We start from the raw sequence: 27159 nt of genomic DNA, 5'->3' as shown, positions 1-27159 counted from the left end.
TTAATGCTAATGCATTTGAGCCTGTTTTGCCAGCTCCTGAGAATGTGCTAGAGTGGGAAACAACAGAAACAACAACAGGCCTACATACTCAGAGATATCGATTTAATTCTGTAATTGGAAAATAAACCTAAGGAGATAGCTGACATTTTTTAAGATATTTTTGAATTGCTATATTGTTAAGTCAAGGACAGAAATAAATCTGTGTAGGAAACTGATGGGCTACATTTTTAGAAAAAAAGAGAAAAAATAGTTTTTTTTTTGCTTGATTTTTCCTGTAAGGAAATGTTTTCTGTTTGAGTTAGATGAATCAGAAAAAGACAATTCAGGTTTGGTTTGGTTTGGTTTGTTATATTTTCTGAGGCATAGTAAGAAGATGAAAGGGAAGAAGAATATCTAGGATGAAGTCTCTAAATTTACCCAGAGTGATCTCTTCCACTGGTTTGGAGTACAAATCTCAAACCTGAGTGACTAATTATGTTACAAATTAACGGTTCTGGTTCACCTTCCATGATCTGTAAATTGCTTGTTTTTAACATTGTAAACTAACAAAAGTTCATTTACACTTCTGGAAAAAAGGATTTTGAAACAGTAGATCTTTGTATATTAAATTCTTCTTTAACCTGTAATAATTCATATAGCAAAAAAAAAAAATCTATTCAGTTATATAAGAATAATTGATTGTATGTATGTATGTTTAGATGCTTGTTTTCTTCCCCTTGGTTTTCAAGTTTTTTATTTGAAACACCCACAGGCTAGCATATAAGATGTTCTCTACAGAAAGTAGGTTTCTAACAGTTGATTATCCATTTTCCTTTGAACTTAGCAATATTTTTGCAAACAGCAGTTTGTAGGAGTAAGCCTTCTATCATTGTCATGATAGTCATGACAATGACTATGATTGTCATGTCGTGACCAATAGTTTAATTTTTATTCATAAAAATGATAAAAATAAACACTGTAGTTAATAATGATCTAACAAATAGTAAAAATAACTTCATAGACAAATCAATGTACAATGAAATTATCGTCCTTCATATTACTGACAAGATGTTAAGGTCGTGAATTCTGTATGTTTATATTTTAAGGTCTCAAATTAAAAACAAAGCTGTATTTTAAATTTTTTTGGTGTTTTGTTTGTTTGTTTGTTTTCTGAGGATAGTATTTTCATAAAATATATTTATTTTTTTCCTCTCTATGGTGTCCCCAAAGAAATCTAGTTCTTCAGACCATATTGTGTTTAGCATATAGTGATACTTTTTACCCAAAAGGTGATATCAGAAGTTGTTCTTTAAATAGAGAATCTGAGGAGACAAAATATTGTGAATGCTCACAATTTACTACAGCATTTCCTATCTTAATTTAAAATAAGATTATTATTTTTTTTTTAATTCTTTCACAGTTTTAATATTTGCATCTGTTCTGCAACAGTGTTGGTCAGATCAGGCAGGAATTAATCACCTCAGATCATGAATAATAAAAAAAATAAAATAAATAATAACTTTAACTATTTCAGTTCATCCCATAGATTTATCTTTGAGACAATGAACCATAGTCAAAGCAGTTCTCTTTACTGGAATTTGTTCATAATGAACAACAATAAAGAGTTTTGCCCGTTGCCTAGACTGAAGTTTACCTTTAAATTATGAATAAATCATCCGTGTACTGAAGTTGCATGATGTTTTATTTTTATTACTCAACAAAATTACCTTTGTTACTCTTGCTACAGTGAAACAGTAATTCTTAGAAGGTTTGATATTGCTTTGATCTCCACAATAAATGAATTTCTGTACACTGAAAAACTTAAACTCCCCAATCTCCCCAAAACAGATCAAGCTTTTGAACTTTTCTTAATGGTTGAAATGTTACTTCATATTGAATAGCTTGTAGTGATGATCTGCAGCACTTACAAATGAAATGAAATATTGGCTATAAATGAGCTGTGAAGACATTTGCTATAGAAAGGGAATAATTTTGATGATAATTCTCAAGAAAAAAAAAAAAACACTGAGGTAATTACAATAGATTGAACAGAGATCAAAATATTCATCACATGTCAATGAATATTAATACTCAAAGATGAAATAATTGTAGATCTTTGGGTAAATATTTCTAAACAAGCTGCATATTTGTTGGTTTGTTTGTTTTTCTTTGTATGTTTTTTATTAGTTTTACATAATATCATATGATTGTATGGATAAAAATGGCTTTTTGAATTTTGCATTATGATTCTGAAAGAGGAGTCCCTAGAAATTAATCATTAGCCTGCAATAAATGATCTAAACCATTAATACCTTCTGCTCTATAGATGGACTCCCTGAAAATGTGGATTTCTATGCTTACCCTTTCAGACTTCCACCCTCACCATCCTGGTCCTGCTCCTGAAATTAAGGATTTTTTTCTCTAAATCTTTACATGCAATTGATCCTTTCAGTGCTGATCCTTCCAGACATCTGAAAAAATGACATGCTCCACAAATACCATGATTTGTTAGATCCCACAAATTACTGATTGTATTTTATATTCTGTAAAGCCAGAGATACACAATTTTTGCAGATAAATTTTCTTCTCTTCTAGCCAGAGAAAGTGTAAGGTACATAGACATATCCAAAGCATTATCAGATGTATTATCAGCCTGCAAAATCCTCTGTCATTGTTTCTATTTCCTGTAGCCTAGTCTTGTCTTTCTTTCACATCTCATTTCACATCTGTTTTGGAGACAGAACTGTCTTTATTAAAGTTTACATTCCTCTTGTCAGGTTTCTGTGCTGTAGCTCTTGTAGATGTGGACACTTCATGCCTTCAGTTACAAAAAGTCCCCAAGACCACAAAATTTGCTCTTGAGATTGTAGCCTGGTACTGGTAATGAAATGCCTCCACTTAAATGGAGGGTTATAGGACTAATGACCATTCATTGCTAGTTCTCTGCTGGTTGTCTCAGATTCTTTTTTAGCATCTTTCTGGATATTCAATCCAATATGCAGGTTAAATGACAAAAAAAAATAAATGTGATTATAGAGGGTTTTAAGATTTCAGGCATATACCAATGCATCACTATAGTAAAGTTAAAGAAGAAAATAACAAAATCCCAGTGGTGGTAAGAATAGCCATAGACAAATTGGGACATACTCTTACATGCTAATATTAAATTCTGCTAGGAAACCTGTGTAGCAAAGTATACTTCTGCATCCATTTTTCTTAGCATTCGGAATGCCAATGCTTACAGTGCATTTTAAATGATAGGAGAAAACCTGTGGTAATTCAGCAAATAGTGTCTTCAGAATGGCATTGGTTCAATTCATGATTTCAATATTTATCTGTCAAGTATAGTTATGTGTGATCTTTCCCTTATGTTTGATTTCTTTTTTAGCTCCAAACCAGTCTGTCTGAACCAATGACATTATCCAAGTCAATCTCACTTCCTCGAAGTGCATATTGGCATCATATCACCCGGCAGAACAGCGCTGGAGAAATCTACAGTTTACAAGGCAAGTTCCTTTTAAGTACATGCCATGACTACTAGCTTCTTTCCACTTTACAAGAATTCATGCAGATTGCTTTTTATTTGCACTGGTTTTCTCTCCATTTCATTTTATCAGTTGCCAGGAACCACAGCAGGATTCCCAAATTTACATAAAGCTGGTTTGTTTTAGTCAGTTTGTAAACTAGTGGTGAAAATTATTCTGAGAATCACTACATAAAACTAGATAAATAATTTGGCTCACTGTAGTTTCTCAGTAGCTAATGAATGTCAGGGTGCTTTAGTACTTGTCTTCCAATAAGATTGTGTAGGTTTCCAATAAGATTTGGACAACCTCAGGGTGCCCAATTAAAAATCACAGAATCACAGAATTTCTGGGTTGGAAGAGACCTCAAGATCATCAAGTCCAACCTCTGACCCAACACTAACAGTCCCCACTAAACCATATCCCTAAGCTCTACATCTAAACATCTTTTAAAGACCTCCAGGGATGGTGACTCCACCACTTCCCTGGGCAGCCCGTTCCAATGTCTAACAACCCTTTCGGTAAAGAAGTTCTTCCTAACATCCAACCTAAAACTCCCCTGGCGCAACTTAAGCCCATTCCCCCTCGTCCTGTCACCAGGCACGTGGGAGAACAGACCAACCCCCACCTCGCTACAGCCTCCCTTGAGGCTGCATCAGGTGGCTGTATGAGTTGCAAGATTAGAATGAAGTAATTCTAGGAATAAGAGCTACTCTTGGTGAATTTGCTTGGAGAATCGCATGTATGAACTGTTGATTAGACTAACGTACAGACATGCTGTATACAACTATAATCTATTTCTGTATCCAAATCTCTTCCATATATTTAGATTCTAAGTTATTAGCTTAAATGGTATAATTAATATAAGGAGGAGGATAAGGAGGATTCACTGCGGTTAACCTGAAATTATTTTGTATCTTTTAGGAAATTGACATTATCATTAAATTTAAAATGTAGACATTAATTAAAAGCATTATTTTCACTTAAAAAAAAATGTAGCAAACTTATTCCTTGAGCAAGAGTTTAAGGATTTCATTTGAATTCCCCTTTAATAAGCTGTTTGCATAAGCAATTTACATTTACATGGGAGGTTAGAAACTGCTCAAGAACCAGAGTTTGCAGTCCAAGAAAATATATTACATGCTTTCATGCAATATATAGATTAAATCCACAATGTATTTTTTTGTAAATTATCACATAAATTAAAATCAGCAGGTGAGCTGTGAATTCAATAGGTGATTCATTAAAGGGTACAGCATTTGTTTTTCCTCATCCCCATCCAACAAAGTGAAGTGCTAATCATGATTACAGACTTACAGTTAAATAAAACTAATTTAAAAAATAATAATAACCTTCCAGAAGTTGGTTGTGAAAAAGGTTGTGCTTATAGATCACCTAAAAAAAAAAAAAAAAAAAAAAAAATCATTATGTCACTGATATCTTTCATGAACACAATAAGAACGAAAAAATATATTTTTATAAAGGTGTTAGAGTTCTTCCTCTTATGTTCTCATTGAGATTTTCCTTTAGAAAAAGAATAGTGAAAGTGTTATGATATGCATGACGTGAGAAAATTGAACATTATTTATCTCTTCTGTACCTTTTGTTTCTCATAACTGGGCTTTGTATTTCAGTACAATTTAATCAAAAGCAAAATTTGATACATCAAACACTCACTCAATATGCATACCAACTGCCTCTGCAGGAGGGAACATATTGAAAGTGTATTATTAAAAATGCAATAATTCTGATTTTTTGGAAGTAGGCAGATTTTATTCACACTTCCACTGAAACATGGGACTAATAAATATTTCAGAACTTAATATTTTCACTCCTCTTACATGTACTACAATCACTGAAACGTGAGAAAGCGTAGTAGATTTCAGGAGAGAGCAGTCCAGTTTTAACAGTGGGCTAAGAAATGCACACAGAGGACAAATTTCCCTGCCTCCAATTGCAAAACTTTAACATGCAATAATATTATTCATTACCTGTAAGGAAGATCTCTTTGAACTTTCTGCAGCAATGCTTCTGGCTAATTAAATGCAGTATATTTGTGCAGAAGCTTAAGGGAGCAGAAAGTACACCTTTCTGTCCTAATACCTGTTCATACTAATAGTCTTTGCACAAAAGAGACCTACTAGTCAAGAAAGTATTAGCCCACAGATGCTTCACACATGTGGGTGGAAGGTGGGTAGGGAGGAAGCAGATTTAAAGCATTACCTCAGCACTGACCTGAGCACAATACACAGGTGAGAAGAGTTGTTGCAGAGGAAAAAAACTACCGTGATCTTCTCTGAGTTTAAAAAGGCATATTTCACCTTCAGAGAGGAGACTTTTTATTTAGAGAATAGTCCAGCAAACTCAGTTCAGCAATTCAAGTGTGTTTATGACAAAGCATATTAAAAAAATGTGAAAATTTCACGTTCTTCCCATTGTCTTGCAGATTCTAAAAAGAAATAACTATCATGGTGTCTACCTATATCCAGGTCACTATCAATAACAGTAAAGTAATATCCAAACTCACTGTTAAATACAGTGCAAAAGTGTTTGCCTAATGGCAGTTATTTCAGACTTGCAGTTTGAAGTGACTGGAATTTAATTAATAACAGCTGGTGATATATAAGGAGAAATGAATATGCACTCATACTACCTAAGATAAATTGGCTCTTTGGGAGTTATTTAGCAGTCAAATTTAACTTAATTAGTAGTGTGAGTTGATCTGATAATGAATATGCTGTGGAGTAAGGGGGGGGGGGGGGGGGTTAGAGCCTCTATTTCAGATGAAAAAAGGCAATGGATACATGGATACTGGGTTCATTCTCCATCTGCCCATGAAAATCCTTCACGTACAGACCCAAAAAGATTAAAACAGTGAATGATAGTGTTAAAGGGACACACACTGCACAAAATATCTTAAAATGAGGTGGACTAGTTTCTCTTTATATATCTTTTCTTCTATTTGGTCTTCCTTGTACTCTTTCAGTTCTTGATTGCACTACTATGATGAAAGTAGCAATTTAGTTGTCTAATTAATCTTATAAATAGGAACAAGTTTGTGGTTGGCTTTTCCCAGTGGCAGCACATCACCAGTAGTATTCATTTCAAATTTTACAGTATAGTGCTGCAGGTCTGGCAAAGTTGCCATGTGATCTGCAGCTGCTGTGTAAGTTGTGCAATGGGTGCAATGGGCCCTCATTAGCTGAAACAGTCATGTCCTTTCAGCGCTGTGCACTACCTCTCCTCTTCTTCTGATGTGACATTTGGTATATATATATTAAAAAAAAAAAAAAAAAACGGCGGGGGGGCGGGGGGGCTCTGCCACACAGAAATCACAAAGTTTTTAAAGCCATCAGGTTAAATTCTAATCTTTCTGTGTTAGAATAATTTCACTTAAAGAAGAAAAAACAGTATCTACCCTCATAAGTCATTGTTTGTTGTTATTATCAGGCATGTGATTTATCATTGTTTCACAAGAAATTAAAAACTGAAGTAAAGAGAACGTCTTTTTATACAGCAAATGTTAATGACATTAATTTTTGATATGGTTTAAAATTTTCCATTTGGGCATTTAGATTTGCTTAGGATGAAAAAAAAAAAAAAAAAAAAAAAGGATTGCAGATTGAATTTTCAGTTAGCTGAAATGTTTAGTTTTGTGGGTCTTGCTGTACAGAATGCAGATAGTAAAAATCTTGATCATGGCTTAAATATTATTAAACAAGGCCAAACAAAATTTTGGTATGGAAACCTACATTAGCTTTATGCATTGCAGTTATGGAAATCCCTTAGGAAACTATGTTCAGAAAATCTATTTACAGTTTGGCCTTTCTCCAAGAAATTCAAAATTAAGAATTGCTTTCAATCACCTCTGTTGTGTTTGAGTCTGGTTTGTTTCTTATTTGGACTTTGTTTTTGCATACACAAAGGGATGAACACCTACCCAGTTAAGCAATCCTGTTAATTTCTATGAGGGTACTCATGTGAGCGTGTTTGTATAAGAATTATACCAGTAACATCTTACATGTTATCCTACTAAAGAGAACAGGAATGCTTTTTTCCAACAGAAATTGCTCATCACAATTGCTTATCATATTCTGTAGTAAACACATAAAGTGATTAAATAACACTAAGATTCCTGCTAAGAGTCCTACATTTTTCAACTCAGTGAGGAACTTGGAGAAATAAAACTATAATCTTCAATGAGACAAGTCTTAGGCAAAAGCATCATTTAAGCTTGTAACTATATATGAAAACTAAAAACACAGTGAATTAAAAAGTAGCCTCTCTGAAGTCATAGGAAATTTGCTATTGCTTAAACTGCTTTTTGTATTTCACACTAAAGACGTGAGAAACTAAATCTACTTTTGCAAATCAAAACAGAATAAATCTCTGGTTCCTCTTCAATGAAAACCTCCTCAGAAATCAGGCCTGCATTGCTCCTTGTCTTTGGCCTTGTTAGGAGCTCTCATCTCATCTCTTTTTTTGAATATATTTTAAATAGAAGAGCATGTAGGGTTAACCCATTCAGGTAAAAGGCTTTTTATTTAAAAGGAAGACAGTCAGACACATGATTTATTCCAGCTACAAAAGTCTGCACCCTTTCCAAAGTAGTCTTTTCATATGCCACTAAGAATAATTAGATACTATTTGAGTTGCTAAATATTTAGAAGGATTTGAATCATCCTGTTCAGCCCTCCTTAGGCTAATCCTGCAGGAATTTCCTATATGGGCTTCTGCAGTTTTCTACAAATTAAAGTATGTAAAATGAATTGAAGGACATTCATCATTTTGGCATTTCCATTGTTTGTTCATATGCCCAGGAAAAGAGTGCAGAATTCATTTCCCCATCTAATTTGATGCCAGAATAATGTGGATAATATAAAATGTTAGAATATATCTGTTATTTAAACCTGATCGTTCAGTAATGTTTCACTAAGTGTCTACAAGCAGCTTTGATGCTGACATGCTTTATAGCCTGCCACCTTCCCATTTCCTTTTCTGAATCTCATCAGGACTTTCACATTAGCAAATGAAGCCTATAAAACTTGAAATATGAATAAAGGACACCTGAAACAAGATACAGAGTAGAGAATGTGTGAGAGCTACATTATTTAAAATGACTGTATTTTGTGGCTTCTTAAGTCTTATGCTGAAGATTAGAACTTTTTCTCCTGAGCTTTGAAGTTCTGTGCAAAATAGTGCATCACTAAGCTGACTTTAAAATGTCATATTGGAAATGGGAAATGTCCTACTCAGAAACTAGTAAAGAAGGACCTCATTTTGTTTTACAATGATTGCTATAGATAAATAAGTGCATTACTGACCTGCTCTAGAGTATCTTGACACACTCCATTTCATTCTGATAAATAGTTGTTAAGAGGTTCTTACAGTTACAAGACATGAAAAATAGGGGTAATGCCAAAAATGATTAATAAAGCATATTCTGTTGTCAAATTCAGAAGTTCTGATTTCATTTAAGACCTTTGTTGTGATGCACTTTCTCTCAGTATATGGTCCTCCAGTGAGATCACTCATTAGCAAAGTTATTTTGTGTTACACCAGAAAGCTCAGAAGTCGTTGTAGTCTGAAGTTACAACTGAAAACTTGAACGGTTTATGGAAAGTAGTTAAATATAACAATTGCCTTTTCTACTCAAGAAAAAAAAAATGTTTTTAGTACCAACTACAGAATTTTTTAGTAATAAATCTCTTTTTATGTCTTAGGTTAATAATTTTATTAATAACACTAGCTTCTCACTCAGTCTGAGAAGTAAATTAAGCTTTAGACTTAGCTTAATTTAACCAAACCCACAAATTTTTATTGTGAATTAGCTCAAGACAACATGTATACTCCTGACTGAAGCTGGACTGCTGCAGTCATTTGATCACGCTGTTCTTTGATAAAATTCCAGGACCTGCATTGTGTCATGAGACCTGTAGTTCAGAAAGAGAACATGTGCTCTGGGAGAATAAATGTAACTGGCTCTATGGATGCTAATTGTCAGCTGGCATTGGATTGTCTGAACAAGAAAGGTTAACCATGTTATTTTGAAGAGAAAATTGAATTATTTGGCAAAGGTCAATCTTGTGAAAACTGCTTTTTTCTATTAACCTTTTCACCAATAAATCCAGACTCTTCTTGCTAGAAATATTTTGTGTTAAATATGTCATTACACTTACTTAGTAAGATTGTCAGTAGGCTTAATAGCTCATTTTTGTAATTTCAAATTAATTGAAAATATTTTAATGCTGAAAAACCCTATTTTCTAGTCAAACTATTACTCAAAATAATGAATGCATTAAGCCCCTTTAAAAAAAAAAAAAAAAAAAAAAAAACATGCCCTGCATACTCATGAAAAAATACCTGAGCAAAAAAGATGTATTTTCTTTAGTTGCTATTTTCTTTTTCTTTCAGTAGTTATTTCAAATAATATGAAATTATTAAAATTGGCACCTCTACAGAACGTTTACAAGAATTGTTATAATCTAAAAACAGTGTATTTCAAATACCACTGATTCTGTTCTACTTTAAATGGAAAAAGATATAATACTCCCTTCACATCCCAATGTTTATGTGTTTATGAGTTAAAATGACATAATATAAATATCTATTTAACTGTTTGTCTGAAGTGACATAACATTGACCTGCCTGATAATTGTTTGTTGTGATGTTTGCAATGTATTTGCTACAGAAAGAGCATTGCGAGATCTCAAATATATTAATATAACATTTCTGTGAGATTGTCCATCATTTGTATCCTACCTTATTAATCTACAAAAATATTATGGTAACAATATTTGTAGCACACTATGTAGACTATTTGTAGACTCTATGTTGTGTGCTACAAATATTGTCACCATAGAGACTATTTATATCATGGTAAGCATTTTTCAATTTAAGCATAATGGACACGCTACCCAGTATGTTCAATTTAATTGAGCCATAAGAATATGTTTTTATAACTCTATAGTGAATTTTAGCTGTGCAGAACTGATTAAAAAAAATCACAGCATTATTCAGTAGAGGAAAAAAGCATGTTCAAAAAAATCTTAGAATGTCTTCCATTCTCTATTTGTTAAAAATAAATAAATAAATAAATAAATAAATAAATAAATAAATATAAATAAAATTCATCTTGGTGAATGCTTATATCCTGCCACCTTTTTGTTTGATCAGAATGATATGTTGTAAGACACTATGATAATTTTCACAGAAGTAAGAACTGTGAATAATAGGAATTTCCTCCCAATACAGAGTTAAAAAGATTTCACTGAAGTGAAAGTGTTTCATCCTTTCCAAAGCTGGTCTGCCAATTCCTTGTAGCTCCATGTTTGAATACTAGAAGTAAGTTTGCTGTTTAGCTGCTGGATAGTTGTTTATCCTTCCAAATTCTATGGAAATGTCTGTTGAGAGGGTATTTTATAGCTCTGACTTCAACAGCACACAAAATATTCTTCTATTAAGCAGAAAAATGCACAACCAAACTGGGATAGAATGAAAAGTGACAGGATTTGGTATAAATGAGAGGAAGAGTGGAGATAGCTGCTTGGTGATTTGGGATTTACACTACAAGTATCAAAGGTACTGTCCTTCCCTACCTGTGACCAAATACATCCACATACATATTCAGCATGACGTAGCAGAACACCGTATGATAAAGCCATACCTATTCTAACAACAGACCAGAGAAGTAAAGCCATGAGTGGTACAAGGTGTTTTGCTGTTCAGCAGCAAATGCCTCAATTTTCCAAGTGAGGGTGAAATGAAAATATCTTTACTACTATCATTAGTGACTTCATATTAATGTCGTTGCTGCTTGGCCAAGTTCACATGCAATGGGACTGTACATTAGTTTTCTCTGAACTGCTAGTGTGTACAATATAACAGGACGTGAACAGCTACGTTCCCAGTGGAGTCCCATCAGCCCAATGTCTCAGCCCAGCACAAGTGGAGAAAATCCAGGTCTGGTACGTTCTACTCCAGTCTGTCTCAGGCAGCAACCTGGATGGGGGAGGCATGGCTTGACCCCTGTGCTGGCAGAGCTAAGGACGCATTTTCTCTTTGCCTCTTGTCTGTCTTTTAGTTTAATCACCGTTCAGGGTAGCAAACAGATTCTTCTCTAACCCTCTGTCTTGATGGACAATACTTGGTAGGAGCTGCTGCTGCCAGTAATCCTTTTTGCTCTGCAAACTCAGCTGAGCCCTGTGTAGCCACCTCGGACTGTTCCCATGTCTCTTTGATATAAGGTGACCTAAACAGACAGGTACAACTTACTTACAGTCAGTATTATCATGCATTCACAGTAAAACATCTACTTACCAGAACACTTAGCTGAGAATTAGCTATCCATGAAAAGTACGGTGGCCTGACAATAGTATTAATGTGTTTGGTTTTTTTGGAACCAAATATTATTAAGAGGATTTTGATCAGCTGTTTGTTTTCAGTTACCAAGAAGAATATCCTTCCCTTGTTTTCAGTGTTGCTCTTTCTTCCCATGTTTTACTAATTAAGCAGGTCAGATTTATTCTCTTCTGTACTTTGTCTGTAAAAAAAAATAATAATAATAATTTAAAAAAAATCTTATTATGGTGTCTTTTCATTGAAGCTAGTGAAAACTGCATCAAGCAGGCTTTCATTTTCACCTCATTTTGCTACCTTTCCGTACATGTTTATAAATAGATAACAATAACAAAATGTTTTCTTCTTAAATACCTGTTGCTAACATGCCAAAGTAGAACTTCTGTGCTCATATACTGTCCTATATTTTTGCTAAAATAAGAATAATTCTTGCTTTTAAATAAGGTTTCTGTATGTTGTCTATATGACATCTAATGGGGAGTTGTCATATTTCCTAGTTTCTTGGTCATTAATTGATGGCATGAGACCAGGGATACAGGTACCCAAATATGCTTTATGTCTCTGCTCCTCATGTGCAGATCCCAGGTTTCAGAAATATTGTCAAGCAATGCTCATGCTGAAAGTAGGGTTCAGAGACTGCTTACATAAATGTTGAAGCTTAAACATTAATTTGAAACAGCCTATTTTCATTGTAATTTTTATAAATGTAGCATCAATTTGATTGAATGATTGTTGACAGACTGGCCGTTTGTTTTTATCCATTATTGCTGTTAGATTTTTCCAGGGTGTCTCAGCAGTTTTGCAGAGCTTCTGTTTGTGAAATGACAGTCTATCATTACTAAACATTTGATGTCACGAGCATTTTATGATGGAAAAGATAACCTGTTCTGGGTTAGGAAATGGAAATGTATTATACTCAGTCTTGTCAACTGTCTCATTATTCCCCATTCATCAGAGCAGGTATTTAATTCTGAGAAATAGCTCAGCAGTTTTTTATCCCTTCCATGCCTCTTATAGAAACACTTTCCTCTGATTGAGTATGTGCATTTTGGTGTAAGTGTCAATCTGTTGTAGTGCTTTTCTATGAATCTGTTTCTGAAGAGTCTTATTTTCCTCCTTAACTGTTGCCATATATTAATTAAGGCAGCTTGTTTTTAACAAGTAACTGCAGGGGGGCAGGGATGGCAAATATTGAGCATTATCTGTACCAGTGTGTGATTTTTTCAGTCATAATATATGCACCAATAACCTATTTTGGCTCTGCAGTCCAGCTGTAAGAAGGTCTCTTCTCAATGCCAGTGGCCGCAATACTTTGAGACCATTGATCTTCTATTCATCTTGTATAAGAATGAGGAATTTATTTTTTTTTCTTGAGCTTCTTTATCATTTTGTATGATTTCTTGATTTGCTGACGAGCATTTATGCTCATGGATTGGGCCAGCACCAATCCAATATTAGGACAGAAGAAATATAAAGAAAGGCTTAAGATGCTTCTTCACATACTCTTATTACCTTAGCTGTACTTCAAATCTTGTATTGAAGTGGGAACAAGAGAAATTTTGCAGTGGTGTTTATTGTATAATAAAATAGCAAAGAGGGAGACAATTTAAGCTGTTTTCTTCAAGATGTGACTGTTTTTGTTGTTGTTGTTGTTGGTCATGGTGGTGGTGGTGGTTTTTTTGCTTATGCTGCAGTAAATCAGGAACATAATCAGGGACATGAATACACTATTTTGCTAGTGTATAGCTATTATGAAAAAGGAAAATGTACAGAAAATGTAAATGGTATCATTGCTATGAATATAAGATGCTTACTCGTTTTCCTTGTCTAAATATTCAAAACCATGCCAGATGCAAGAGAAAACCTTCATAACTAGACAAGAAAGAGAATTTACTGTTAAGGCATTTGTCCTGAGCTGTTGCAAGTTATCCTTGTTCTTGAAAAAAAAAAAAAAAAAAAAAAAAATCTGCTCACCTCCTACAGAAGACAAAACCCTTCCCTATAACTTATGTCCAAAGTTTACTGTGGCATAAACACTGTTGAGCATTTCTTCAGTGACCTGTGCAATTATGTAGGGCCTTTTTGACTGAAGGTCACCTTTATTCTGATGGTCATGGACCTCTGTTGGATTTTTATAAGGAAATGTAGATTTTCTGTGATAAAATACCTGTACATTTGCTGTGGACTTAGAAGTCATCTGTATGAAGGAGATTCTCTTTTTAAATTTAGTTACATTAGAAATGTGATTAGACAAAAAAGTAAACTGAGAATGTCAGTGCAACTGTGGAAATAGTTTAGTAAAGCCTTCTTATTATTACCATCACATAGCATGAAATTGTCCCAACACATATGTTGTTGTAGTATAGGTTAATACCTAGAGAATGAGTCTACACCATTACTCTTGTCGTTAAAGCAATATTTAACCTCAACAGTAGGAGAGTGAGGATGCCCTTGTTTCACTGAAAACAGCTTTTAGCCAGTAGGAGCACTAAAGCCAGATTCTGTGAGTAGTGGCCTGCTACTTGCAAATGTTTTTTTTGTTGTTGTTTGTTTGGTTGGTTGGTTGGTTGTTTTGTTGTTGTTGTTGTTGTTGTTGTTGTTTGTTTTTGTTTTTGTTTTTTTCTTTATCCAGAAGTGACAAGAGAGAATTAGTTTTGAACTCTGTCTTTGCTAGAGGTAGTATGACTGACTGACACTTTACACAGTGTTCACAGTTTTCACCAGCCTAGGGAATAATCATTCAAATCTAACAATTGTGGCATCTCTCATCTGGCAGCCAAGCATTGTTCTTAAACTGTAGTACTAGGGTATATGTACAATTTTAGTAGACACTGTTCAAAATTGGCTGTTTCTTGAAGTGGACACTGAAGCTATAAACCTGTCAATAATTTTTCCTAAGAGAAAATTGTTCAGAATTAGTTCATAGCATTTTATTGGAAATTTATATGCCATTCACATTTACCCAAACACATTTGTAAGAAGCATTTTTTTCCAGATAACTGCAGTGTGGTGTGGTTTTTGTTGTTGTTGTTTATTTGTTTGTTTGTTTTGTCTCAAGTTTTAATAACAGAATCTGAATGCAAACCCATGACTATGAATATATCAGTCATTCTACAAATATCACATGCAAATAAGTTAACAGGATTTTTAAACCTACACAGTGAATAAACAAACAAAAAAGTATTATGCAGACCAAAATGAAATACATGAATGTAGATAAGATGCACATATTAAGACAAACCTTATAGCACATGTTAAGGTGAACCTTGTTATAAAATAATCGTTTCAGCATGAAGAGTTTCATCTATTAGTTTTGGAAGTGGTGTTATAGCTCTTTCAGTGTGATTTTTTTTCTAAACTTTATAGATAAAATATATCAGGATATGCCATATCACAAATATGTATATGTTTGTGTATTATGCATTTAGTTCTTAATAGCTGCAACCTTGAACCCAACTCACATTCAGGTGTTTATTCTTAACAGAAATGTTTGTTAGATAAAAAGTACAATTTAGTGAAGATCGGAATTAAACAGAAAGCCATCTTATCCATATTTTTACTTACATTTATCAGATTTCACAGACATAAAATACATTGCATACAGCATATTATAGATCTTACACCTGTTTAAGTTACATCTTTTACAAGTAGCCAATTATACATTATGCTCCTCTTAATTTTTTTTCTTGCTTCTTTTCTATGTAACATTGTTTTCATTTCTCATAGATCATAGGAGTATTTATTCCTTATTACTCAAATGTCTATGAAATGCAAGTAGTTGGTGACAATTGGTGACAGTGTTCCTTGGTTATATGACTAAACCAAAGGAGTGTGAGATACTAATCTGTTACAGATCAGTTTAGCTCTCCTGAAGAGACCTCCTAGTTTGTTTGCTAAAGAGATTTCTATTCTTATTCTACATATCAGAAACATGTTTATTTCGCCACAGTTAATTGTCCTTTATATGTTACTATTGTGTACCTGTACCATCTGCTGTCATAAATGCAGTTGTTAATAGTAACCATTTTAATATGCTAATTTTTTTTTCATTTGGAACTCCTTCTAGTCAGCCTAAAATTTCCTTTACTTAGTAGATGGATTTGTATTTTGTTTGTTATGTATTGAAACCTATTACTTACTATATGTATATGTATATGTATATGTATATGTATATGTATGTTGCCATTATGGCTGTGTGCAAAATTATATCTCTAGTATTTTTTCTGTACTAAATCTAGTGTCTCTGGAAAGTGTAATGGACACATTCAGTGCCACATGATAGCTGGAAGTGGCTTTCCTAATGACAGCTACTTCAGGAACAAAGAGAAAAGGAAATATTTTGCTGTTCTGGATAGTGATGGTGAAAGAATTATGGTTATTGCAATATTGCTCCATTAGACTGAAATGCAGATGTCTTTGACAAGAGTTTTCTCTAAGGTAATAAGCAGTACAGGACTTTCGTATTTGCTATGACCATCAGTACACTGAAGAATAAACTGAAGGAGAAAGAAGTCTACATTGAATTGTATTGCTGGGTATTGTCATGTTGAAAGACTTCATAACTTCAAGTGCTAATCTAATGAAAACTATTTGTAGTTGTATTGTTTGCTTGCTCATTTTTAATGGCAGAATCTGTGCATGGATATTGATATATAATGGAGGTATTGATATATAATGGAGGTATTGATATATAATGGAGGTATATAAATTATTATAAGTGGTAGCACTATCTTGATTAATTTGTTCTCTTGTTTGCTCATGATCCTCTTGATGCATGGAATAGGACTGTGATTTGATAAGACAATAAATCCAGCTTGAAAGTTCCTACTGTCTGATGGGAAATGATTGTGATTTGGAATTACTCAAAATATTTTGATAGGTAGCTTTGTGCAAGCAAACATTATGCCAAACCAGATACCACTTGAACATTATATCAAATCTGGTATTATGTCATCTTCTATTGCTGATATCATGCCAATGTAAAGGCATATGGCTAATATAAACACTCCATTCTATGTTCTTACTTACTCACAGTAAATAAAATCATGTTCTGAGGCTTAATCTAGATTCAGTCTCTGACTGAGTGATGCATCTTTTTCTTGCTGATGTTAATAATAATTTTAAAACAATGACCCAAATCTCCATTTTGATTTTTTCTCCTGGCTGCTGCAGTTGTAGGATTCAGGATAGTGTTCAAAGACTAGATTACCAACAGGAATGCAAGAAATAACACACACATTTGAGGACAAAATATACTCGGGTCATGGTTCTGAAACAATCTAACATTTAAATTGCCCTAAATCAGTCAGTCTGCCTTTCTGATTTAGATGATTACTTCCTTAATGTTGCAGCAGGTATATGTTTCCTTATGCCTCTGGAAGGTGTAAGTCTCTAAAAAGAAGTCAGCATTGATAGTTGTATGATTACAGCTGCTAACACAAGCTAAAGGTGTGACTCCCTCTGTTCACTATATGTGAATTCCATGAAAGTAAGTAAGTGTCTTAAATTCCCAAAAGCTATGAGTATAGTGTCATTATAGGAAGTATTTTAGATTTTGCAAAAAAAAGCCCTCAATCCTCAAGGCCAGGTGTCAGGGCAAGGTTTCATAAAAACAATGCAAATAGTTCCAGATACCTATGCCCATCCTTTCTATACAGACTATGGCCATGAAAATCTGAACATTTTGAAAATTCTATTTATTTTTTTAATACTTCGTTTCTGCAATAACATTTTTCTTTTCCTCACTCTAAGCTTTTAGTAAATCCTTTTCTCAGCTCTCGTAGCTTATGCAGTGAAGCTGGATTGTTTGGCTGGCACAGATAATGCAATCATTTCATCCTTCTGGTAGATATTTCCCATGGAAATTATTGGGAATAACCTGCTTATCTCTGAAACTATTTTTTTTGTCACACTGAGAAATAGGGTGATTTGGAGAAATGTTATATATAATCACCACTGTAGTTTTAAGTATATTGGGATAAAGTATATTATTCATAAAACATTATTAATGTGTGATTCTGAAATCAAAGAAATAATGATGTCTTAACTTCTTAACATGACTCTGCAATAAATATTTTTATTAACTGTTTTATAGTTACATTTTTTTTACTACTTACATTTGTTGCACTAACGTGAAATTTCAGTTTCATCATTTTACTGAAAAATCTGAGTTAATTCAAGAAGCCAGAAATAGTTGAGATACCTCAGGATGGGAGGGAAGGGGAGGTGGCAGTGGGAGGATGTTTTTGAGAATTTTCTTCTGTAAAGAGTTTTCAAGAAGTGAATAATCAGTATTATGTTGGGTCCCTCCCACCCAAGAAGCTATGTGCCAAAATTTAAGCTTCTTTTGAATAGCAGCTATATTTACATGGCTGGAGAGTTTGCTTGGATCTGTGGTTTTGCATCTGAGGAGAAAGAGGAAATGCATTAAACTCCTCTTTTGATTGCTAATTGCTTAGAATCTGTACATTGTATCTACTTCTCATCTTATAGTTACTAACAAGCACCTTTATATTTTGATCAAACTGTCGCAGGGCTGCAGTAGTCTATCTCTTATTTTATCTAGAGGAAGGAGTGTATTTAATATTGTAGACCTTTGTAGTCCTATTGAAAATAGAGATGGAAGAAGAAGGAGAGGTTATATTTTACAGTGACTCAAAAAAATGAAATATTTTGTTCTCTGCCCTGGAATGTTAATAAAAGCACTGTAGTGACAATAATATATAGCCTTTTCCAGAATGGAAGGAACAGAAACCTATGTTCTGCCTTCTGGCAAGAACAATGATTATGCATTTTATATGTCAAATCTATCTGTATATATAATGCTTCTAGAAGCATAGTATCTCTGTTCTGAATTATAACTATAGTTTCTAGGAAAAGGAAGACCAGAGATGTTCATCCGCTATCTAAATATTAACTATTTTTTGCATGTATGTATAAAGTAGATGTGTGATCAAAAAAGAAATAAGGTTTTAAAGACACTCTTACGTAGCTCCATTTTGACAGAAGATTTTGTTTATTAAAAAAGTATTACTGAACTTCTTCCAGTAATTTAGAAGTTCAAATTCAAATCTTCCAAACTTCTTTTTGGCAGACATTACTTTTTTGACATTATGCTATGAGAGGGTAAGCACAAATAATACCGTATTTTCAATATTTTGAGAGGTACAATCAGTATAATCCAACACACTATCAACAGTTAAGAATAACGATCCATTTCTGAAGTGTTTTGAAGACTTCTGAAGTCTTCAGTCTTCTGAAGTGTTTTGAAGTGTTCTGAAGAAAGAAAGAAAAAATAATAATAATACATTTAATTATTTAGAGAAAAACATCCATTTATTTAGAGAAAAAAAAAAATGCATGTTTTATTGATATACTTCAGTTGTTTGACTCAAATTTACATTTATTTATTTTACAAATAAAATTAATTTAACAAATTATAAGAAAGTTTACTCACAACTAATTTTAACTTTGAAAACTACTCTTTATTGTAAGACCTGCTCATAACATTTTTATCACACTGCATGCATAAGCTAACTGAATTTTACATCTGTATTCAGCTAGGCTTATGCTGACATCACTGGTTTTAATTTGTTAAAATAAGATCGCTTTTAGGAATGTCCTTTTACTTGATACTTTCACACTTTTATTAAATTCATGTTCTTTACCTAGTATTTATTTTAACAACAACCAAAACCAGTTTTGGACTACTTTTCAGGAGGATTTTTACTGTCTTTTGTTATTATACTTTCTGATGACATCTTTGTCATTTTCACGATTTCATATAACATGCCAAGGATGTTAAGCACTGACATCAGACAAGAGGAACTAACAGTGTCTGTGAGCAAATTACCTTATCAGTAATCATTCTCAAAGGATTAGCTCACAGGTAGATTTCAGTGAACATATGGATAATTGATCAGTTTTGTCTTAAATATTTCAATTATTTTCATTTCCAATTAAACTTTTCTAGCAAAAAGAAGAAACCCTTACTAACTTCCAACATATATCCTGACTATCATTTGAGACATGCAATACAATTATGTATTCTTTTTTTTTTTTTTTTTTTTTCCAGTATAAATATAATAGACCTGTAGAATAGAACTGTAATTCTGTTCACTGTATTAGGAAAGGCCATAACTTTGCAAGAAAATTCAAGCAAAAACAATAGAAAAAAAAAAAAACTGTCAGAGCACATTCAGTTCTTATAAGACAAACTGAAAAATATCGTGATGAAATACTCATATAAAAGTGTGAATGAATGCAGTAACAATTTAACATGTTAAATGTTAACAAAGTAACATTTGAGTGAAAAAATTATCTTAACAATTAGCCTTTATTTCATGTTAAGTACACTTCTTTGTTGTTCCCGTTGGATATCCATATAAGAAACAATGTGTTATTTTTCTTCATTGGCATTTCTGTCATTCTGAAAAAATAAGTGTATAGTGACATGATATACTATACCCATAAATGTCATAAAATCCTACCCTATCATCAACATCCATGTGGTTTTGTTCAAAAGTACAGAGTAAATACGACGAGGACAGTTGGTTTTATGACACAGTCTTATTATTATAGAGCTCAGATGGCTGAAACGACTGCTTGGAACAGAAACACCTAGATTTACCCAAAGGAAGGGCCCATTATCCACTTGCCATGAGGCCAAGTGATATATGCTATTTCTATAAAAAGGAGCAAATTACCTTTCCATAGGTCAAGAGACATGCTAAGCTTCACTGTCATATGCATAATATGTAGCTATGGACTTCAATTAGAAGGCTCTATGAGCTACATTTACTGTCATTATTACCATTGAATGCCAAAAGGTATATGACACTGAAAGAAAATGTGATTCTTGCTCTATGAAGACTTCAGTTTTTCTGTAAAAGGAAAAAGGCAAGTATTAGCTCAGACTTTATTGTGGGTGGAAATTCCATTTTTTTGTGACCTCTGCGAGACGTTGTTGTATGCAAGCAGACATTTATATGAATTTCAGATGTTAGAATGAAAGGAGGGGGACAATTGAAAATGCATGATAAATGTAACTTCTTAGTCTGCAATTTATCATATTGTTTTTGCTAGCTATGGGTTAGATTATTTATTCTCATCTTTAAAAGGGTTATATTTTTTCTCAGAGAGCTTATTTTTCTTTTCATTTACTTATCTGATACCAGTCTACTACTAGAACTTCCCATTAAAGATGACTTTGTGATATAAATGTTAGCTGTTTCCTTTGCTCTCAGTCTGTTAACTGCTAATGGGTAAGGGAATGTTCTGTTTAAATAATGCTTAACATCTGATCCATGAAAACAATGTATGAAACAGTTTCTGAAGCCTACAAATATGGTTCCTCTGGTAATTTGCAAACTTGGCAAAACTACTTGACTATAGATGAAATGCCATTTTGTGATCAGAAGGGACAGCAGATACAAGGCTGACAAAGTGCATCCATATAATTAAATATATATATATATGACATAAATACTTCTCCAGACACAGCTTCATATCACTAGACATTAGGTCTCTAAAGGAAAAGTGGGAGGGACTAAACCAGTCTTTTTTTCTATTTTATTTTTGTGCATAACTGTGCACAAACAATTATTTACAAACCATACATTAAATCTATTGCACCGCAATAAGAATACTACAGTCAATTTCTATTTTGATTCAGTATTAATTATTATTAAATTAATGAGACTAATTTATAATCGTGTTTGGCTTGGTCTATCAGGATCCTGCAAAATATTGTGCTGATAATGGTATGCAAATCATTTTTCTGTCTGCACAAGTGCTCAGCCCCTTCCCAATCAAAAGTGACAACTTCAAAGGAATGATTTAGCACAAGGGAAGTGTATTTGATAAGAGAAATTGGAATTACATTCACTAAAAAAAAAAAAAAAATCAGCCTTTGAGTGTCTTTATGAGTTACCTAGTTAAGAAAATGGTAGCTTGGATCATAGTCATGAAAAGGGTGTCTCTTCTCTATTCTGGTGGAGATCACAGGGAAAGAATAATAGATTCCCTGTGATATTACATTTCTGTATCAAGGGAATCTTCTTTAAATTGGATCCCTGAGCAGCCACCAGCTGTGACAATGTATGGCAACAGCAATGATTTAGCAAAGGTATGTAAAGCTTTTTCAAGCTGTACTGTTTTCTTACCAAGTTCTCATACTAATCGAGATGTGTCGTCCTCCCTGGTCCATTCCACGTGACAGGGTAGTATGAGTCCAGCTGATACTATTGTTATAAAAGCAAGCTCCTGCACCTACATTAGCAATCTGAATGTAGTATCTGACTGAATAAAAGGTGCTTTCTTCCATTCAGCAGATTATGTGAAATAAGGGTAGTTTTTCCCCTCAGTTTCTAAAGTGAAGATTCCCACAAAAGACATCGGTCTGATAAATATCCGCAACAGTTGTATGTGCTGGAAGTCTGTGCAAGTAAATTAAAAGTAGTGCTATACTCTCAAAGTAGAGCTTGAAATCTCAGTTCTGGGATTGGATGATTATTTTTAAAGCTCTTCCTGCATTTAAAGAGAGAGATCTTTTAAAAATCCTTTTTTTTTTTCTTTTCTTTTCTTTTTTTTTTTTTGTATTCTTTATTAGAATTTCAAAGAACTTTTCCCAGCTCACAGAGTGAAAAGTGCAGGAAAATTAAAGCATTCACATGTGAGAAAGCAATTGTTTGATGACATCTATACTTCTCTTTGTAATGCATTATTTATTCCCTTGCATACCTATGGCTTGTACAATATATATGGAAAGGAGTGCAAAGTTCTGTCCCTAAATCTTATATTATGCTCTGGCTATAACATAAGCAGTATTTAACATGATAATATATGCACACCTACTTCTATATGCAATACAACTTTAATTACTGCTTTGTTTATTGTATATGAATTAAGAGTCTCTGGCCTGCATCTCCTGCATCGAATAACATTGATAAGGCCACCAAGGCCTACCTATTTGGCTGATCAGTCAAAGAAAATTATCAACAACTTATCTATTTCATGTGTATCTGGTGATGTCTTCAGGGTTGTCTGTACACTTATCTGCTATTAAAATAAATAAGATTAAAAAGCTATTAAAATAAATGTGTTGTTTTTTTTAAAAAAAAAAAAATAAAGACATTATAAATATCTGTCGAGTTTCAAAACAGTATTGACATTTTGCTTAATAATGAACTTTTAAAGAAGTTTTCAGATATTTCCAAATTGAAAACAAGTGAAAACATTCTTCACTTCAGAACTTGGTCAAGTATATTTAATAATGATCAGAAACATATGTACCTCATCCCATTTTTCATAGAATCATAGAATGGTTTGAGTTAGAAAGGACTTTAAAGATCATCTCATTCCAACCCCCCCTACCATAGGCAGGGTCACCTTCCACTAGTCTGGGTTGCGCAAAGCTCAATCCCACCTTGCTTTGAACACTTCCAGGGATGGGGCATCCACATCTTCTCTGGTTCCAACGCCTCACCACCTTCTGAATGAACAATTTCTTCGCAATATCTAATCTAAATATACCCTTCTTTAGCTTAAAGCCATTGTTGTTTGTCCTATCACTACACTCCCTGACAGAGTCCCTCCCCAGCTTTCCTGTAGTCCCCTGTGGGTACTGAAAGGCCACAATAAGGTCTCTCTGGAACCTTCTCTTATACTCCGTTAGCCTGTCTTCATAGGAGAGGTTCTTCATCCCTTGATCATCTTCATGGCCCTCCTCTGGACTCATTCTAATACTTCCATGTCCTTCATGTTGTGGGGACCCCAGAGCTGAATGCAGTACTCCAGATGAGGTCTCATGAGAGCAGAGTAGAGGGGGAGAGTCACCTCCCTCAACCTGCTGACCATACTTCTTTTGATGTAGACCAAGATACAGTTGGCTTCCTGGGCTGCAAGCGCACATTGCTGGCTCATGTTGAGCTTCTCCTCAACCAACATCCCCAGGTCCCTCTCATCAGAGCTGCTCTCAATCCATTCTCTGCATGGCCTGTATTTGTGCTTAGAGTTGCCCTGGCCCAGATGCAGGACCTTGCCCTTGTCCTTGTTCAACTTCATGAGGTTTATACATGAGCTGTGATTCATGAAATTTCAGAGTCATATTAGAAATGAAATATTTTGCAAGACTGAGGAAATTAATCAGAATAGCAGGATATAAAATAAAAGGTTATTGAATTTTTTATCTATTTCACAGGGAAACATAGCAATGCCTCTTCACTTTTTGATAAATAAAGGTTACTTTTTATCACACATAAGCTTTGGGGCTTGCTTTCTTTTCCCCAATATTTTGCTTTCTTTGACTGTGGATCCCATGGCACTAGGTGAATGGAATAGAAAGAGGTGAACTCCCATGTAAGCCTAAATGTGTCACCAAATTTAAACTGTTCTGGTCTGGGTGCATTCCTGTGTGGAGATTTAAAAATTGTTCTTTCCTACACCACATATTTCCAAACTTCTAGTATGTCTGTGATCCTGAGATTCACAGAACGGAGCACTGAGCAGGAGAGAGAGTGGCTATGTTAGCAGCCCATGCTGAGATTCAAACAGCAAGTCACTACCCTTTCTCCTTGCTTCCTTGTGTCAGTAGTATGGTTATATCCAGACAGAACAAATCTTGCAGTTAGGTGTCTGTACTTCAGGCTTAGAAAATATATATACAGGGACTGAGTGAAGTGGCTGAATAGTGGCAGAAGTCTTTAATTAATCCTCTGTTACATTCCACTCTTCCAGAAGGACTCTAACAGAAATAGTGGGTTCCACAAAGCATCTGGTTACTAAGCATCTTAGTAACCAGAGATGAGGAAAAAGCTGAGGTGCTTAATGCCTTCTTTGCCTCAGTCTTTAACAGCAAAACCAGTTGTTCTCTGGATGCCCAGTACCCTGAGCTGGTGGAAGGGGATAGGGAGCAGAATGTGGCCCCCACAATCCATGAGGAAATGGTTGGCGACCTGCTACAGCATTTGGATGTATGCAAGTCGATGGGGCCAGATGGAATCCACCCGAGGGTACTGAGAGAACTGGCGGAGGAGCTGGCCAAGCCATTTTCCATCATTTATCAGCAGTCCTGGCTATCAGGGGAGGTCTCACTTGACTGGCGGCTAGCAAACGTGACACCCATCTACAAGAAGGGCCAGAGGGTAGACCCGGGGAACTATAGGCCTGTTAGTTTGACCTCAGTGCCAGGGAAGCTCATGGAGCAGATTATCTGGGGTGTCATCATCACAGAATCACAGAATCACAGAATAATCTAGGTTGGAAGAGACCTCCAAGATCACTGAGTCCAACCTCTGACCTAATGCTAACAAGTCCTCCACTAAACCATATCCCTAAGCTCTACATCTAAACGTCTTTTAAAGACCTCCAGGGATGGTGATTCAACCACTTCCCTGGGCAGCCTATTCCAGTGACTAACAACCCGTTCAGTAAAGAAGTTCTTCCTAATATCCAACCCAAACCTCCCCTGGCACAACTTTAGCCCATTCCCCCTCGTCCTGTCACCAGGCGCGTGGGAGACTAGACCAACCCCCACCTCACTACAGCCTCCTTTCAGGTACCTGTAGAGTGCAATAAGGTCGCCCCTGAGCCACCTCTTCTCCAGGCTAAACAGTCCCAGCTCCCTCAGCTGCTCCTCATAAGACTTGTTTTCCAGACCCTTCACCAGCTTCGTAGCCCTTCTCTGGACTCGCTTGAGCACATCCATGTCCTTCTTGTAGTGAGGGGCCCAAAACTGAACGCAGTACCAGAGCCGAGTACAGGGCTCTGGTACAATCACTTCCCTGGACCTGCTGGCCACGCTGTTTCTAATGCAAGCCAGGATGCTGCTGGCCTTCTTGGCCACCTGAGCACACTGCTGGCTCATATTCAGCCAACTGTCAACCAATACTCCCAGGTCCTTCTCTGCCAGGCAGCTTTCTAACCACTCATCTCCCAGCCTGTAGCTCTGTTTGGGGTTGTTGTGCCCCAGGTGCAGGACCCGGCACTTGGCCTTGCTGAACTTCATACCATTGGCCTCGGCCCATCGGTCCAGCCTATCCAGATCCTCCTGCAGAGCCTTCCTACCCTCAAGCAGATTGACACACGCACCTAACTTGGTGTCGTCTGCAAACCTGCTGAGGGTGCACTCGATCCCCTCGTCCAGATCATCGATGAAGATGTTAAAGAGGATTGGCCCCAGTACCGAGCCCTGGGGGACTCCACTAGTGACTGGCCTCCAACTGGATTTGACTCCATTCACCACAACTCTCTGGGCCCGGCCATCCAGCCAGCTCTTAACCCAACGAAGTGTGCGCCAGTCCAGGCCATGAGCAGCCAGTTTCCTGAGGAGAATGCTGTGGGGAACGGTGTCAAATGCCTTACTGAAGTCAAGGTAGACCACTTCCACAGCCTTTCCCTCATCCACTAAGCGTGTCACCTTGTCATAGAAGGAGATCATGCGACAGTTGCAGGGCAAGCAGGCGATCAGTCCTATTCAGCATGGATTTATGAAGCGCAGGTCCTGCTTGACTAACCTGATCTCCTTCTATGACAAGGTGAGATTGTTTTAAACTACAAGAATTTTATTGCTACAAAATTCTAGCAACTTCTTCAATGTTGCAAAATATTTTCACCTAATACAGTTCTGCAGCTGAATGAATCACAGCTCAAAGCCAGGTGGCATATGTCTTGTGACTGTACACTCTCATAAATACAGTACAGCAAAAGCCTAAATGGAAACACATCTTTTTGAAACCATCTGTTCTTACAGATATCTGCAACAATAAAGAAACTAAAGACTTTAAATGTTGCTATGCTGTTTTAAAGCTTAAAGGCATTTCTTATAGGTCTCTCATTGCATTCTGAAAAGCTCGATTTGTTTCACTTATAAGTAGCTTAGCTGCCGTGTTTGTTGCTGTTATGTTTATGAGCTTTAGAAAATCTGACTATGGCTGATGTACCTATATGTGAATATTTATAAAACAGAACCTTTGTCATGCTGGAAAGTGCTGGATTGCCCTCTGGTAAATGTAACTTTTCTTTGATTGCACATTTTATAAAAATTTACAGGGTGAAACCGTTCTTTTAGTTTCTGATTTATTTATTTATTTATTTATTTATTTATTGGGGGGGGGGGGGGAAGGGTAGTGGGGAGAGATGTGTGATATCTTCAAAGAGTACTGCAGTGGGTCGGCCACAAAGCTCATAATATTTAACTGTTATATATTCAGTTGCATCACATTGATTTTATATCTTGGCTGTAAAAATACTCGGTTGGAACAGTATTCCTAAACTTACATATTTAGTTGATTGGTGTAGT

At 35.1% G+C, this 27159-nt stretch overlaps 1 protein-coding gene and 1 long non-coding RNA gene across 3 annotated transcripts in view; both read left to right on the top strand.

Moving 5' to 3' along the window:
* The window catches only part of DOK6 (docking protein 6), a 247987-nt gene that overhangs the window by 197321 nt on the left and 23507 nt on the right, over positions 1-27159 (top strand). The window contains exons 7-8 of one of the 2 annotated variants that reach the window (XM_035319802.1): positions 3368-3485; positions 9415-9813. In XM_035319802.1, the coding sequence (XP_035175693.1) occupies positions 3368-3485; positions 9415-9500 (204 nt within the window). In that variant the 3' untranslated portion in view covers positions 9501-9813. Of the gene's footprint in view, positions 1-3367; positions 3486-9414; positions 9814-27159 lie in introns of those variants that run through there. The other variant, XM_035319801.1, reaches the window with a different exon arrangement.
* On the top strand, positions 16065-16686 carry LOC118163283. The gene is made up of 2 exons (XR_004748960.1): positions 16065-16522; positions 16561-16686. It is a non-coding gene; the product is annotated as an uncharacterized LOC118163283 (long non-coding RNA).

This window comes from Oxyura jamaicensis, chromosome 2 (assembly GCF_011077185.1).
Source record: "Oxyura jamaicensis isolate SHBP4307 breed ruddy duck chromosome 2, BPBGC_Ojam_1.0, whole genome shotgun sequence".
Taxonomy (NCBI): domain Eukaryota; kingdom Metazoa; phylum Chordata; class Aves; order Anseriformes; family Anatidae; genus Oxyura; species Oxyura jamaicensis.
Note: the sequence above shows the minus strand (reverse complement) of the source record. Positions and strands in the feature narration are given on the sequence as shown.